This window comes from Anas acuta, chromosome 2, assembly GCF_963932015.1.
Source record: "Anas acuta chromosome 2, bAnaAcu1.1, whole genome shotgun sequence".
Classification (NCBI taxonomy): Eukaryota; Metazoa; Chordata; class Aves; order Anseriformes; family Anatidae; genus Anas; species Anas acuta.
In genome coordinates, this window is record NC_088980.1 from 14,373,816 (window position 1) to 14,391,606 (window position 17,791).

The 17,791-nt window shown below is 35.9% G+C and overlaps 1 protein-coding gene across 4 annotated transcripts in view; it reads left to right on the top strand.

Moving 5' to 3' along the window:
* The window catches only part of CUL2 (cullin 2), a 46,416-nt gene that overhangs the window by 12,715 nt on the left and 15,910 nt on the right, over positions 1-17,791 (top strand). For 3 of the 4 annotated variants that reach the window (XM_068673530.1, XM_068673528.1, XM_068673529.1), the window contains exons 5-11: positions 3,905-4,010; positions 8,061-8,143; positions 10,866-10,952; positions 14,378-14,474; positions 14,567-14,677; positions 15,919-16,081; positions 17,254-17,378. In XM_068673530.1, coding sequence (XP_068529631.1) covers positions 3,905-4,010; positions 8,061-8,143; positions 10,866-10,952; positions 14,378-14,474; positions 14,567-14,677; positions 15,919-16,081; positions 17,254-17,378 — 772 coding nt within the window. The remainder of the gene's footprint in view (positions 1-3,904; positions 4,011-8,060; positions 8,144-10,865; positions 10,953-14,377; positions 14,475-14,566; positions 14,678-15,918; positions 16,082-17,253; positions 17,379-17,791) is intronic. The other variant, XM_068673531.1, reaches the window with a different exon arrangement.

The window sequence follows — 17,791 nt, forward strand, 5'->3', positions numbered from 1 at the left end:
TATTAAGGAACAAATTATTTAGTTTTAAGCGTAAGTGTGTATGAAAGCATATTCAAATCATCAAAAGCATTAATAAGATTGCTATTTGCTGTTGTACAGTAATCTACCCCTTTGTAATTTTGCTATGCACTTAGTAAATGTATATGCCTATATGTTCAGTAGCTTGCAAAGAAGTGTATTTGTTAAATAAATAAATAATTCTTTTGAAAGCTATCTATAATAATTAGGATTAATGAGTTATGGTTTTAATTGCTTCCTATGGCTCAGAACAGTGGATGGTATTGTCATGTAGGCTCTTTATCCTTTTATCCATGAGCACTTGCAACAATCTGTGAAAACTGTTCACATTGTTGCACTTCTGATGCAAATTTCTTAAAGCAATTTTCTCAGCACTTGGTTGAGTTTATTTCTGTATGCTGTCCTGCTGAGCTCATGTGCTATTTTGAGGATCAGTATAGAAAACAATTCTTTAAGTAGCTCTTTGTCTCATTTGCCAGTTATGTGTGAAAACTTGGATTGGTGCTTTAAACTGAAAATGGAGAGATCTAGCTAGAACTCTTTTTTAGAACTTTTTTTCTCTCACATTTAGATGAACAATTGACAATTGGTCATAAATAGCGTTTCATTGTCAATTAACGTGTTTTTCCTTGTACAGATTTTACTTATTTTGCACCCTAGAGGATGCTGCTAAAGTTTAAAATATGTAATATTTAAGTGGGGACAAGTTTGGAGAAAAAAATTCCACTACTCAAAAGTTTCTTCTGTATGTTTGGAGAGCTTTCAGGGGAAGAAATAGCCTGAATAGGAGGGGTTCACAGTTTTTGCTTAAAGAAGTACGGTACTTCTAGAAATGTGTTGTTTTGTGGTGTCCTGTCATGGGTGGACAAAGATGTAATGAAGGTAAAGTTTTTTTGACGTAGGATGGAGAACAGAAAATTGCAAGGAGTTGTCTTGAGACAGGTACAGTCTCGGGTTTCTTATATTCAGGCTAAATTTCACAACATCTATTTTGCCAATGCTAATATTTGTTTCTTATCCAGGAGTGTGCAATGCAAATCATTAAACCCACGTAACATGTTTAAAGAAAAAAATATATATGCTCTACTAATCCTGACAAGGCTTTGCAATGTCTGTATCCTCAAGAACATTGCATGTTATTGTGATTTGGAAACATTGATTTGGGAATGTGGTTGCTGTATTTAGAACAGGGATCTCTGGATAGATTGGTGCCCTTGGTTGATCTAAAAATACCAAATAAGTGGAAGTTACCGTGTAACCTGGCAATCTGTCCCAGTAATTAGCTACCCTTCTAATTATTAATGTTTGCAGTGTAATTTTTTTGGCTAAAATTCTTCAAGAAAGACTTATCTGCTGAATTATCAGGAGCCTTTTATCTGAAAAATTTTCCCCCCAAAATATGCATGTATGTACCAGCCACTTTTGTGCCGTTAACTGGTAATTCAGGTGGAACAGTGGCTTTTAGTATTCCACTGTCAAATAGGTGATGGTTTTAAGTGAGTCCTGTAATGCTCTTCCAAATGTTTTAACCTTTTTCTGGAGTGAAACTTCAGAGGGTGTGTTTTGAGGTTTGGGTACCAAAAAGTGTATTGCCTCACTAACACTGTGAAAGGAAACAAACCTTAAAGTTTTTTTTTTTTTTTCCTCATTAGATAGCATAGCATAAGCCTGCATAGGTGTACTCCCAAATAATTGGGCCTGAGCTGTGTGGTAAGGTACTCCAGATTTTTACCTGGAAGTTGTATCACAATACAACTTTCAATACAAAGAAAGAGTCTGTAACAATACAAAGTAAGCGTAACAATAGAATAACAACAAGGGTAACAAAGAGTAATTTGTAACAATACAAAGTAAGAGTCTGTGGGTATTTTCTGCTATTATCAATTCCTACCCAGTCCTTGTCTCCAAAATAAGTTACTGATGAACCTCATGGGTTGTTTTTTACAAGTAAGAAATGTGGATTAAGTATTTTGAGTAGTTATTCAAGGTGAAAAATGGCTTATCACTTCAGTGGAGAGGATGATGTGAGATTATACTGTTTGCACATCTTTTTTCATATGTTTGCTTGTGCTGGGAGCTGATGGTGAGATAAGTGGAAGGGAAATAGGGGCAAGTTTGTTCTCAGTATTTCTGAGCTCTTCTTGAAGGAGTGGTTCTGCCTGTCTGCTTCTCTTTGTTGAATCAGATAGGCCTGCAAAGAAGTACCTGATCTCGGTTAAACTCGTGTATTTACTTGTGGTTATGCTAGTTTTAAGTTTAATCAGTTGCCTGGTCTGAGATAGTTGAGAAGGCATGTGCTGTGAATAGGGAGAGTATAGGACTTTTTCCTTCCAAGCTAGCTAAAAAAAAAAAAAGTAGTATGGTACCTGCTGACATCTCAGAGCTACTAGACAGATCTGATATTTGAAGTTTTCTTAGTTATCTCGTTCAAGCATGAATGTAACAAACAGTGTAAGTATAGTTATGACAGACGGTATTAGAAAATTCTTCACGGTTCTCTGCAAGAGAGAGAGAGTGGTTCAATTTGAAAAAGTTACTGTATTTCTTTAAGGAATATTGGCAAGTTGGATGTTTTATCAGGTCATGTGCAAAAGCCATTTTCCGTTCTTTCAAAAACTATACATATGATAATAAATACAGAATCCTAAAATAAAAATTAATTTTAAAAGGCATTTGTAACATTTATTCTTTATAACCGTTCACAAGGTTAATTTATGCACATTCTTCTCTTCTCTTTAAAATTTGTGGTACAGCTATTTGCTAGTTGCAGTTACCATGATCTGAGTAAGGGATGTTACCTAACAAATTGACCATGTTAAAATTGACATTATTTTTGGATTGCTTCCCAGAAAAAAATCAAAATACTGAAGAGTATTTCTGTAGCACATGTATCTATGGCAAGTGAATGTGCATGAGTCTTAATCTTTGAGTTGTCCATGCAGTCCTGCTATAAGAAGGATTTAATCTCAAAATGACAGGCATTTTTTCTCAGCAGATTTTGTTGCTGAGTACTACTAGAAGGGCCATTTAGATTCCCCTAAAGTGCTTTGAGTTCACCTTTGTCAACAAAACAGTTTGAGTTCAGCACACATGTTGAGAACATGATTTTGAATACTAGCAGGAAAACAAATGCAAATTAAATTAATTTAGCTTGTCAGTCTTTTATTCTAGACTATAGTTCATTGTACATTGTCCCAAGTGTTGTCTTGGCTGAGGCAATGGAGTTTTCAATAATTCAGTGTAACTTTCAAGTGGTTCTTATAATCACTGATTTTTAGGAGATAGCTTTTATCATTATAAACATTCCCCTTTGGGATGCTGAAGATAGCCAGGATTGCGTAAACCAAGTTTTTTTCCAAAGTAGAAAATGTATTCTCAATTTAAATAGATTATGATGTCTGTGGAGTAGTAAAAATAATAATTGCATAAATTGTTGTACCTGAAATACAGTGAAACAGGTGGTGGTTTAGACTGAAAGCAATGCAAAGTAATAAGCTGAATAGTTAGAAAACACATTTTATTTTTTTTAAAAGGGGGGTAGGGTGACGGCAAAAAAAAAAAAATAAAAAATAAATGATGCTTGGGAACTTTTTTCTTCACTTTCCGTGGATTCTTATACAAGTATATTGCATGCCAAGAAAATGCTGACAAAGATCTATCAGACTAATATTTCAATTACTGCCACAGTACTGCTTTAACATGATGTAAGGTGCTTCAATATTCAAGTCATCTGTATTTTAAGAACTTTCTACAGATAACCACTTTTAACCAGTATCATTGCTATCTTTTATGATGTGGAAGACATCCCAGAATTCCAAATGTATTTTTAAAAACTAATAGCTCATTTTTTTTCCATATTTTGATTAGAATTTGTTTATTTGTACAGGTACCTCAATACACAGTTTATTAAGAAGAACAAATTGACAGAAGCTGATCTTCAGTATGGCTATGGAGGGGTGGATATGAACGAACCATTGATGGAAATAGGAGAGGTAGGTATCTACAAATATCAACTGCATTCAGCTGCCTACAGGTGCAGCTTGGCCCTTTCAAATTTTGACTTTTCTGTGTCACAGAATCTGAATAGTTGATTAAAGTTGAAGATATAAATATTGAATCCTATGGAAAATGAGATTACAGTTGCAAAGTTGAAATATATATATATATATATATATATATACATACACACATAATGATCTTTATGGTGGAGGGCGGAAAGCAAATGTAAAGATTGTTGCAGAACTTCAAAGTGTTATCTCTTCTTGAGGAAAAAACAAATTGTTTTTTTCATGTGACACTACTATCTAGAAAATACTTTGAAGAGGTGATACTTTGGTTTGGGGAAATCTTTGAAATACGACTTTTAGGCTTATCTTTCGTGTTGTCGCAAAGTGTTACAGCTTTTTTGAGAGTAGAGCCTTCAGCAATACTGTACATCTTATTTTCCAGTGCAGGCTCTCTTGTGCTTCAGTTGTAACAGTTCAGATTTTGGAAGAAGAAGTAGGCCTTCTGTGCACTTAACTATCATGTAGGGAGGTCTTATCTATTAAAAAAAAAGGGGGGGGGGGAGGGAATAAACACAAGTGTGTTGATAACTACAGTTGGCTTATGTAAGTTGGAGAGTTTGAGGCTCATTTTTAGTTATCTGTAAAATGAAAAAAAAAGTCAATAGTATGTTTGGAGATACCACCACCCTGTGCAATTCAGCTTTGCAGAAGTGAAGTGTACTTTGTTTCTGTCACTTCACAGCTACTGTTGCAGTCGAGGAGCCCTGAAATAAAAGAAAGTAAACTGAAAATTTTCCAGTATATAATCTCTTTCAGATTTTTCACAGCAGAATATTTTTGTATGTCTTTAGGAAGACTGAAAACACCACTTGAGTATGAATTGGAACAAAAACACAATCCAGAATACAGTTGAATAGAAACTTTTAATTTTGAATATTTTTTTTGTGTATCTGTTTGCTTTGCTTCTGTAACACAATGCTAGCTGGGGAATTGTTTTACTCTATTAACAGTCAAAGTGTTTTTTTTTTTTTCCTTTCCTTTCCTCTCTACATTTATGATTTTTCTCTAAAAAGGAAGCAAATACTTCTTCCTTTCTTGACTTGGAAAACTAGAAAGCTTTTATTTTTTTTCTAATGTCAGAACTGGACCTGCAAGTTTTACTATTCTTCTAGCTGTTAGATTTCATTATTTTGAGTAGATCTCTTCTGTCTTAGTTAAAAGCGGAGAGAATGTGCTGCATGAGGAAGCATCTTCTATCCTGATGAAGATGACATTGCCAGTTGAAGTTGCTAATTCTTTGACAGATTGGGGGTGGGCTGGAAAAAATACCATCAATATGAGACACTTTAAATCAAGGCAGTTTAGAAAAGGAAATTCTTCTCTGATCTACCTGTACTGTCACCTGGGTTTTCTAATCAGTGTCATCTGTAAGAGCCTCTCAGAGCTTGGGAGAGCGTGATTCTGTGCTGTTTGTGCGGACTTCAAAATGCACTATGCATTTTTCATTATCTCCATGGGCTGAGATTTAACTGACTCCTCCACAATTGTTGGAGGTAGTCCTTAGCTCTGTGCAAATGACTACTTTAGTTCAGCTGCTTTTGGGACTGGGAATAGTTCTGGGCTATTCTGAGCTCCCTGGGGCTGGGAATTTGTGCACTGCTCCATTCTGAAGTATCAACCAAAGGATGGTAGTAGCAATTTTGCATTTTGTCCATAGCTCTCTGCCCTAGGATATGTTTACCAAAGAAGAATAAACAGCAGATAATTCAGCTTCTGAGTGTCCAGTTTTCCTCATATTTCTGGAATTATAGGGGGGGAGGAATGATGACACTACTCTTCAAGCTTCCTAGAAGTTGATTATTGGACAGTACAGAATATCCATAGCTCATCATTTCAGTGGGTTATGGGGAGGATCAATGTTTTTAAGCTTCACCAGACAGTCGATGGTTTGAGACAAAGGTGTTCTGGATAATGTCTAGAATTCTACTAACCAATTTTTTTACTATCTCACTCCCCACTATTCTTTCCATTTCTCTTTACAAATGCTGTCTTTGTAAGCTGTAATAGTGGGAGGTAAATTTTGGCTCCTGTGGCAGTGAAGTTAATCTTTGTTCGTTACTGATGTAGGAGTAGATTTATAGCAGTTACTCCTTTGCTCTGAAAAGCAGTGGGGATTGGAGTCCTACACACACAATTCAATGCACTTAAACTACAGTGTTCCAGAAATAAAACTAGTTCACATTTCTTGACCTGCAAGGCATTGGCCAAATGTATCAAGTCTTTGTTTTGAAAGCATTTTCTTTCATTTTGGTTCCTGTTTAGGATTCTGCCTTGTATTCATTGGACTACACTAGGGGCTTTGACAAAAGTCCATCTCCATTGTTCATCACTTTAGAACGGACGGAATTATCACTTAAATATTTTTGGATGATTGGGATGATCTGTCCTTTATCTACCCAAGAGCAAATGGGCTTATTTTATGTATAGGTCTTTTCAGTCTCGTGATGAAGTTACGAAAATAATATCCAGTATTTAGAATTTGTAGAAACAAAGTCCTCTCTGTGCACTGAAGTTTCTGTCTGAACATCAGTGACATGTATTCATGAAACTGTGGGAGCTTTTCAATAATCTTAAACAAGACTACATGCCTGCTTAGTTCTTCTGGGGTATGTCACAATAGGAACATACGAGACTGTGGAAATATGTATGAAATACATATTGGCATGGCCTCAAACATTTTATCATTCCAATAGGTGTTCCAGACGCTCAGTAATTCTTGTGCTAGGAAGACAGGATGAACTCAGTATATAAAAATAGTCTGGTAGTGCTTGCAAAATGAGATATTTTTTTGTCAATATTTTATGAATGCTTTATGAAGGGTATTGCTTTTTCTGAGTTGAGCTCATGTCAGTGACTTCAGAGTTCTGAGTTTTTAATGAGGGAGGGGACTCATGGGAGCCCTGAGCTAGCAGGGAGTTAGGCTGTCTTCTCTTTTTTTTTTTCTTTCATCACGGGGAAACAAATTCTGGAAATTGGAGGAAACTGCCATGTTCTCTATTGTCAGTCTTAGGGGGAGAAGTAAGATCAATTCCTCTTTTCAAGGAGAAAAAGGTCTCCTGAACTGATAGGTCAGGTTGCTGGCTTGATCTGTCTGTAGCTTACTTGACAAGAAAATTCCAGCAGACAGCTTGAAGCTCTTACAAATTGGTCTTTAAAAGGAAGGTTTATTTTGCAGAGTGAATCAGATTGGATGCTTAGTAGCTAGATGCCTACTTTCAATTAAGACATACCTCCCCGATATTTCACGTTTAACAGCTAGGGAGCTGTTAGTTGTGTCAAAGGTTGTTTAGCAGCAAACTCCCTCAGTCCTCACTGGTTTGGAGCAGTTCAGTCTTTCCCAGTTTACCACCTATTGGAAGGTATCTTTAGAAGTCTCAAATATGTGGGGGTCTTCCCCCCACATACCAGGGATCACGTTATCCCCTTTGGACTTTAAATCTGACTTCTGACTGCCCTGTTGCAAAAACTCATTTGAACAATTGCAGCAATGTTTATAAAAATGGGGTGTTTTGGAAGTGATTACTATACCCACGAGAGTTTGAAATATTCAAGCCTGTTTGATCCCTGTAGTGATGTGTTAGGGACAGGGTCACCTGGATGCAAGGGATCTGTATGCTACCTTCGTACAGATTGCCTAAGAGACATTCTGTTTTGTCAGCTGAGGAGATTTGATACCATTTCTATAAATACTGGTGATTGTTGCAAAATGGGGTCTGTTCTTGAGATCTGCAGGGCAAACATGGTGTTGTTCTTCATTCATGTTTTCTCTATGCTTTATGCTAGTAATTGTGTGTCTGCACATGTTTCAGATGTGGAGGGGTATCCAAACAAAATCATTAGATATTCTTCTTTTTAAGTTCTTTATTTTTAAAATCCTGAACTGAGAATTGGGAGTTATCTCTGCTATTTTTTTAAATTTATTTATTTATTTATTTATTTTTACTGATATAAACTTGTGGTGTTGTGTCCTGACAGCTAGCTCTTGATATGTGGAGAAAATTAATGATTGAGCCGCTACAGGCCATCCTTATTCGGATGCTCCTCCGAGAAATCAAAAAGTGAGTGCTTATTTTTTTTGCTTTTACACAGTGTGGGGGTATTGTACTGCTTTTTTTTCAAAAAGTCTAACCACTTTGATCAAACTGGTTTATGATTTGATTGTAGATATGTTCTTGTCTGATAATGCTATTCTATCAGCTTTTATAAATGTAGCTATATGACTGCTATTCTTTTATGTGGAAGAAGACTGAGAAGGAAAAAAAACTTCATTTACTGTAACTCAAGTGTAGTGATCTTTTCTGTTTCAGCAACCTGTCTTAATAATAATGTGACTGGGGAATAGCTGGGATAATTCTCCAGGGCCCAAACGATGTCTTTTACTTCTTTCTTGATCCGATGCTGATTGCTTATGGTTTCTGTGCTGTCAGTAAATATAAGGTCTTACGCGAGGATTTGCCAAAGACAGAAAAGCTTCATTGCTTTGCCTGGGATTCAACATAAATTATTGCTTATCTGCACCATCTGGGTTTCTGTTGTTCAGATGAGTGACTTAATGTTCCTGGTGCTTTACATTAATGGTGAAATTGAAATAATTATTTTTGGACTTTGAGGGAATTTATTGTTTCATTTCGGAGTCTTTGTTCCTTGACGTCCCTGGTAATTACATGGTAGATACAGTTGTAGTATCCCCATTAAATTCTTAGGGCTTTTTAAGTTTTGATTTAAAACCTTTGCACTATTTAACTCCTATAAGATCTTTTTATTTATAAATAACCAGAAATTTTGAAATCAACTACAGAAGCTGTATCAGTTTCTACACTTTTACTGCTAGCTATGGTAGTTCTGGAGTTGCCTAATGACTGGGATTTTTTTAAGGAATTGCATGCCTCTGTGACTCAGGTGACTAGGCTAATTACATAAACTGAAAGAATGAGCTTATTTGGCAGATGAAGTTACCTTAGGATGTGGACTTCATCAGCCAAAAAGCTGTATCCATAAAGCACTGGAAGACTGATCTCAATATTAGAGCGTTTTCTTTTCCTTCCTGAATTAGATTTCTGAAGACTTAATAACTGGCAGGATGTTTCTCTCAGGTGGTATTTCTGAAGCCAGGAGATATTCACTTCTGGTTGTTGAACCATGCTTTCTTTGTAACCAGTGCTAATGTACCTTCTTTCATATGTTTACCGTAACAATTGTACTACAGCTTTATATTTACTAAATGAAGATTCCCTAATTCATGGTGAATAAAATTCTGCCTTTTTACATCAAGTGCAGTGAAACTGAATATTTCATTGAGAGGTGGAAGCAGAAATCTTAATGTTTTTTTCAGCAGACATCTGATGCTGCTTAAAAGTAATGGTATAAATTTACCTTGAGGCTAACTGTGGACCTGGAAAGGATGTTTAGGTCATTAGCTTCACAGGATGTTAGATCTTGAGATGGTAACATGCTGATGTTATTTGTTAAACATTTTCAAACATTTTAAATAAAGCTTGAGTCATTGTCTACAGTAGTTGGGTCTGTAATTCCCCCATACACCTCTTTTTCTAAAAATACCTATCTAACTATCTGTATTAGTTTTGTTCTAGTCATTTTTTGATCTGTATATCATGTAATGAACTATATAAGACAACTTAGTATTACAGCTGTTCTTCCTGATACCATGAAATGGGGGGATTGCTGTTTGTATCCTGAAGATTGTCTTTGCATGTAACTGCAGTACTGTTGCTGTTCTTTGCTCTTAGTCCACTGGTTGATGCAGGTTGCAAGAGACAATTTTGAAGTCTTTGTTGCAAGTGGCTGTTAAATGTCTTCTAGCGTTGAGTTCAGCAAATCAGGGATTAATGTTCTTAAAGAAATGGATATTAATAAAGTGCATCTATCAGAGGCACAAGAGTATGCATGATTGTTACCTAAAATAAATAATAAACTTAATAAAATTACTAATATATATACTTAAACTTATCCATCAGATGTCTTTAGTAATTAAAACATGCATGATTTAATTTATTAAAATATATTTTACAGAGAAAATAGAATTTAAATAGATGGACAATTGAACTTCTAATACCAGAAGATTTTGCATAGAATACAATACACAGAGTTAATAACCAACAAAGTAGTCAAATGGCTGTGTATAAAAGTATGTTTTAACTATGTCTTTATTGTACCAGGAAAGATATGGAGAGCAGAGCCATGTGTTTTGCTTTCAGTTTTTATGAATATGTTGAACTGGAATTTAAAGGGGGGGGGAACAAAACCAAAACCAAACAAACTGACTAAATTCTTACACACGTCCGCTGTTTTTAGAAGCTATAAACTTTTACCTATTAAAAATACATTGAAATTAAACACTCAGGGCCTGTGAAAATGAAGAAGCACAGATAGTAACTTGTGGTTCAACGGAACAAGATGGTTAAACAGCTCTAAGAGTTTGCTAATGCCATGAAGCGGCAGGCAGTACCCTACCTACTACCTTTCGTGTGCTGACTTTACTTACCGAAGCCCTTACTGATCCAACTCAACAGCTAATACAACAGGAAACCATCTAGTCTTAATATTTCAGTGGATTGGCATGATGTATCAGTTCAGCAAAGACTTACACGAGTGCCAAATTAGTGAAAGAGGGGATGCAGAAGCCTGTGACTGAGCAAAAGGGAGTAGTGTTAGCCCCCTTAAACAGCAGAGAGTTGTTAAATCACTTAAGCCAGTCTTGTCTGACTGCACTTCTCTTAATACAGAGTTCTGAATATAACACTTTCTTCCCCCTCCCTCTAGCCCAAGCACTCCTTCTACAAGGCAAGCTGAATATCAACTTACGCATTTTTGTTTCAACACAACAGGAAGCCGACAAGATCTTGAATTGTGAGAAAATTCATCTCTGAAATTCTTAAATAATTTGGAAATTATGCAGGTGCTAGCTCAAATGTTGGTGTGATTAGCACGGACTAACCAGGAGATGCTTCTCTACTAAACACAACTAACACTTTCTAACTAACTGAACCTATTCCTCTCTAAGCTGATACAAATAACGTAACATTTGAAAGAAAATCTATTAGAAGTTAATAATTTCTTTTAAAGTGTTCCAAACAGGCTCTTCTGGTTCAGGACACGTTCTGTAGTTTTAGACAGGCCATTGGTCTGACACAGCAGAACACTTGAATAATGGAATCTTCTTTTAATGAATGTAGGATTTATTATTGTATATTGACCTTTAAATGTGTGCTGTATGGATATAATAGTACACTGTACAGTATGTGTTAAACTTCCACAGTTAGGTTTAGTCTTAAGGCTCAAGATGGAGTTAATAAAACAGCTCAATTTCCTTGAGCTTTTGCTTTGTAGTTTTCTGCATTGAATTTGAAAAAGGGAACCATATCAGCAGCAGAACTGGAGGAGCTTTTATTTCTGGTGCTTTATATTTTAGCTTGATTCCCCACCAAAAATTATTCTTTCATTCTCTTCCATCCTCCCACGCTGTCTTGTGACATCCCTACTTCAAACTGGGTGGCAGCTGTTTCTCTAAAAATTTGCATCCGTACTGCCTGCTGACTACCACCACACAGAAAGTATGCAGAACAAACATCCACCTCCTGGGTCACCAGTTTGTCTCATTCGAGTTCTCATTACTGCAACTTTCATAACAATAGTCCTTAAACCTTCTGCAACAACTGAGACTTCTATCAAGTTTTGTTGAAACTACCCATTTGTTCTCTAAGTTTCCTTGAGAGGCGTTCAATAAATGTAAATAAAAACCTGATGATGCTACTGAACTGAGGAGAGTGATACTTTGGAGACATATGCTGCATATCTTGGAAACTGTACAGCTGAAAATAGGCTCATTTGAAGGACAGGTTCATACTGAAGTTCATAACATAGTTCTGTCAATAAATTTTGTGATAACTCTGCTGTAGGTGTGTAATGCTCACCCAGAGGAAACCTAGGTTAAATTGCTTAAAATTCTGTGAGTATGAGGGAAAAGAATGGGGAGTGTTGGCATCTGTGAAGTACTTCTTGGCAATTATTCTATTATTTTTCTTACTGCATTTAACTATTAAAACAGCACAATTCTGAAGGAAAACTACACCATTCTGAAGGCCTTGAAATCGGGTGAATCTAGCAGTGTGTAATTTTCCTGATACTAAGAAATTTGTTGCAAGTTTATCATTTGATTGGCAATCCCATCCTCACTACCACCCTATTCAACACCAGCTTATTAATTCTTACTTCTTTGTTGTGTACACCCAGCTTCCCCCATGGAAGGCGAGCTCTGCATTGCCATCCTTTTCCTCTATTGCCTTTATGCTGTATGGCCTCTGCATCTAAAAGCCTGTCTTCTCCCTTGCAGCTCAGGCAAGAGCTGCGTCTGCTGCCTCTACTTTTTGTTCAAAAAAAAAAAACAAACAAAGAAACAAAAACAAAACACTTCTTCTAATGATATGTTGCCTTTTGAATTCCCTAGTCTTGACCTTTGCTGCCCCTTCTCCTGCACCATCTATGTGAGCTAAGGTCTGTGAATCAAGCAGCAGGGAGCTGGTTCATCCTCAGTTACAGTGCTTTATCACCCCTGTCTTTCCAGGTCCAGAAACCTGCATGCCGAGGCAGGTTCCGCCATCTCTTGGCAGAGCCCAGCTGTCCAATATGCTTACCTTCTGGTCCTCTAGCTTTCTCCACTCCATGACATTGTGTTGTTTTCAGAGCTCATGCATCACACAGCCTTACTGTGCTGCTGGGCACCTCCTGGATGGAACTGCTTCCAGGTCCTGGTCTGGTGTTACACATCCCACTTCTCTTCTATGAGGTGCTGCCACCTGTGCATCATGTAAACAGACTTAGTAGAGGAGTATTGGAAAGAATGTGGGATGTCATTACACGTACCCTAAAGCAGACCTCTTGTGCTGGTTCAGCTGCCAGAACCAGAGGAAGCCTTCCTATCCCCCAGGGGAAAGAAAATTCTTTCTAGTCATCATGAGCTTAAATCTAAGGATCTTAGGATACGGCGGTATTTAGAAGCAACACATACACTCAATAATGTGGACACAGGAATATGGTGTGGTGTGTGTAACACAGTAACTGCTGCTGTGGCTGCCCTCTTAAACCTCTCTGGGATGTCTCTCATGGGCATCCTCTGTATGTTTTTCATCAATTCTAAAATAAAGGCAGGGAAAGATGATTTCTCCATTGTTCCACCTGCAGCCTAGATGTATGTATGTTAATGCTTGGATTTGAAGTGTTTACGCTGGCTTTGCCCCCCACCCCACCCCACCCCCCCGCTTTTAATTTTTAAGTCATTCCTGTAACCCACTCTCCTGAGCCAACAGCAGTTTCCAACAGAGAACTGATTTTCTCTTTTCAGTGCAGACTCGGTAAAATTCTTATATCTACAATTACATATGTGTATAAATGTATTTAAATATTGAAAGCATTTGGAATTACAGCTGTGGATGTTTGCCTGTAAATATACTTTTTTTAAAGTAGTATTTTAATCTTATCTACAAGTAGGAGTTAAGGATTTTTTTTTTTGGCAAAGTGTATGTGAAAGGTAGTCTTTTTTAGAACAGTTCATGTTTCAGGAGTGCCTCTGCTGCTCAGAGTGGGTCTGTTATTTCCAGTCTTCGCAAAGGAATGAACACTGCTAATTGTAGCATGCAAAACACTTTTTTTTGACATTACTTTTGTTTTCAACTGAATGGAACTAAAGAGAATGTTTACTTTATTTGAGCCCACTCGCTTGAAGCTAAGAAATTGACTGGAAAATGCAAGGCTTTCCTTTTCCAACATATGAGTAAAGATTGTGCCAAGTACATTATTTGTTCTACTTGACATCTGCATGTTGATTGAATAGCAAATATTCTGAAAAGCACACACTAGGCTTCTTGGTGTGATGTTGGCAAAACTTACTTTATTGGCAGAGATGGGAGTGTGAAAGTAATCTGTTCAATGAAGGCTACAGATACGAGGTGGAGCTTAATGTAACTTCTAAAGTTCTTGCTTAGACTATGTATGTAGGTTGGAATACTTAAATCCTTAGCAAATATTTGGAAGTTTCATGATCTTCAAATGCTTGTGAATAGTTTATGAATTGCCACTTCAACAATTTAAACATACAGGAGAGAAGAAACCGCGTATTTATTTATTTTGAGATTAATCCTATTATTTTTTTGGCCAATTTAAACAGAGGAATTTACTAGAAAATGTTTTCATCCAATACTAAGTTATTTCATTAGGCTATCAGATTCGTTACACCTAGATGTCTGCATTCTCATGAATGTTTGTTTTCACTATTTCAGTGATCGCTGTGGAGAAGACCCAAACCAGAAAGTAATCCATGGGGTTATTAACTCCTTTGTTCATGTTGAACAGTATAAGAAAAAATTCCCCCTAAAGGTAGATACACATTTCTGATTTATATTCTGAATTGTGAATGTTAGTCTAGTATTTGCATTATTTGCACTTAAAAAAATATTTCTCCCCTTTAGTTTTATCAGGAAATTTTTGAGTGTCCTTTTCTGAATGAAACAGGGGAGTATTATAAACAAGAAGCTTCAAATTTATTGCAAGAGTCAAATTGCTCACAATACATGGAGAAGGTAAGAGATTCTTCTGTACATGTGTAGTGACTGAAATACAAGATTACCATTTTATAAATGATTTATGTGTTCCTATTCTGTTCCATATTTGTTCTTTCTCGTGCTTTCTTACAGTTTGAGATTATTCTGATGGCATGCTGTATCTGAATATAGATTAATAACTTTGCCTAAATACATTATTTTGAAGCTAGCAACCTATAATAAATGATAAACAAATTGCATGAAAAGTAAAAATAAATATAGATATTTAAAAAACAGCAGTTTGATCCTTATTGCTTTCTCACTTTGTTTTCCTTCTGTTTTTTCATAAAACCACTTTATCTGTAACATGAGAGTTTTAGCAGTGTAATGTTTAGGGAAAACTATATGGTAGAGTAGTTACAGAGCATTTTTTAAAGATTATATATTCTGAAGATTATATATTTTCATTTTGTTTTGCGGTTTATGAAGTCAAGTTTTGGTACCTGTACCGTGGTTGAGAAGGCAGAGATTAATATAAGACTAGGTGTTAGTCCTTGGTGCTGTGCTGTTCACAGTAACAAGACGGAAAAGTTGAAGATAAGGTTGGGAGATTGCTTATAACTGTAAGAAGCATAATGTAATGGTTAAACACCTGAGGTGAAATTCAGGGACAGGCTAAGGCTTCAACTGAACCACAAAAAAATGCAGATTTATCTTGCTTATTAGTGCTTTGCAGTTGTGCTAGTCTCCCTAGCATCCTTTCATATTTACCAGTTAAAAATACCTTTATGTCAGATATTCGTGATTTCTTTTATGGTAATACCTATTTCATTCACTGAGATTGTAAAGAGAGTTTTTCTGAATAGCTCAGGTGTAGATCTGTACATGTTTATGTACAAGCAAATGGGTTTAGAACAGAAAATTGATTTTTATATTTACATATGTATATTATGTACATACTTGCTCAGAAGGAATAGAAGAAGTGTAGTAGGAGAAATTGGTCACAAAGTCAAAGGAAAAAGAAATTTTGAGGACTAATGAATGCTATTAGATTTCCAGTAGTGACTGAGAAATAGAAGATCATGTTAATTCAGTAACTGCCTGATTCAAATCAGCAAATTCAATTATTCAGCATCTTGGGCGAGTTCATTTTTACCCTTTGGTTACTCATTTCTGTCTCTTTCTGTCTCTTATTCTATGTATTTATACTGTTCTGTATTCATGGATCTAAGCTGTTTGTTAGTATTTCATTTGCTCTCAGTTTAAAAACTTGTCTGTAGGTTTTAGGTAGATTAAAAGATGAAGAAATGCGGTGTCGGAAATATTTGCATCCGAGCTCATATGGCAAAGTGATTCATGAATGCCAACAGAGAATGGTAGCAGATCACTTGCAGTTTCTACATGCAGAATGTCACAATATTATCAGACAAGAGAAAAGAAGTGGTAAGACTTACCGATCTCAAAAAGCATGAAATGTTTTTTATTTTATTCATTTAGCATTGCAATTTATTATTTTTATTCAGTGAACTTTGATGTGCATAACCATTTTCAGCTGATATATATTACTCATTGAGAAACTCAATTCAATTCAAAATGAGATTTTTCTTTTACCTTTCAAGTTGTCATCATTCTCCCAAATATACAGTCTAAGTCTTCCTTTGCATTTTACTGTGAACAAGCCTTCTTTTGGCTGAAACTCTTTCCCTTTCCTTGTCATAGTCAGCTTAAAAACGCACTGAAGTCTTGTGTCCTGTAGAATTAATCATATTTTATGCTTGTGTTTTCATTTGTAAACCAGTGGCTCTATCTTTACAGATTTCTTCATCTTCATTTGACGGGTCAGGATTATAAAACATTTCGGCTTCTTTCCATAGCCACTTTTTATTGTCCTGAATTTTGTGATCTCTCCTCCCAAATCCTTTTTTACAGAAGCAGATGTTCTTACATTTATATTCCCCCTTTTTTTTTAAAAAAAAAAAAAAAAAAAAAAACTTCCTGATAACTACATGCCTTTTACCCTTGAAAGAATAGTTATTCTTGCATGGAGGATGGTATCTATTATGTGAAACAAATTATTTTTCACAGGCAGAATGTATTTAATACTAGTGATCAACTTTCAAAGAGTTTTTGCACAACTGATCATGGCTTGGATTTTTTTTTTTACATGAATTTAATAAAACCAGACATTGCTTATTTACAGATTTTCTTACCTGAGAAAAATCTCAAGCCACCGTTGGAGGAAAACAATGTCAAGAAGACATCAAAACTGATCTTAGTCGGCTGCTGCTAAGGGAGACGTAGGGAGGCAGAGGATTAAAAATAAACTAGCACAATACTTTTCTTTACCAGCCTACCTGTCCTTTTGGAGTCTATCCTAGATACGCACTATTGGAAGAGTAATGTAGTCCCAGTGGCAGTACTCAGTAAATGTTAATACTAGCCCTGCACTTTCCTTTTCTTCTTTTGTCGGTGATTCAGTGTATGTTAAATATTTTTTTCAAAACAGTTGGTCTTGTTTCAGTGTTTAAAAGTTCTGTGTGAAATTATGATACTATTGTAAGTGTTGATTTTTAGTGTTTCTAAGCATATTCTATAAAAATGTATCTCTGTTGCAGACATGGCAAATATGTATACTCTCCTTCGTGCTGTGTCAAGTGGTTTACCTCATATGATTCAGGAACTTCAAAACCATATCCATGATGAGGGCCTTAGAGCAACCAGCAATCTTTCTCAGGAAAATGTGAGTTTCTTTAGGCAGCTGAAATTACCTATTTGATTGACATTCCTAATGAAATGTTTACCCTTTTCTTTTTAGTATATTATGTTTCTTTAATTTTGTTTATATGAAATTGGTTTGGAACTTTATGCATAAATTGTAGTTTCTAATCAGCAATCTGAGCTGTACAACACATACCTATCCTGAGAGTTGATTGTTGTGATCTAACCAAAGCAACTACAGATAGATATTTTTCATTGTTGCTTGTTTAATGCTGTTGTGGCAAGTAGGTCCTTTTGTTGTATGTGTTTTTTTTCTATTGTTTTGGTTTGTTTTTTTTTTTCCCTGACATTTGCTGTTCTCATATGTTAGTAACCAGTGATACGATTTAGTTGAGCTATGTGTTATTTGTAAAGACTTGACATCCTGTCCTGATT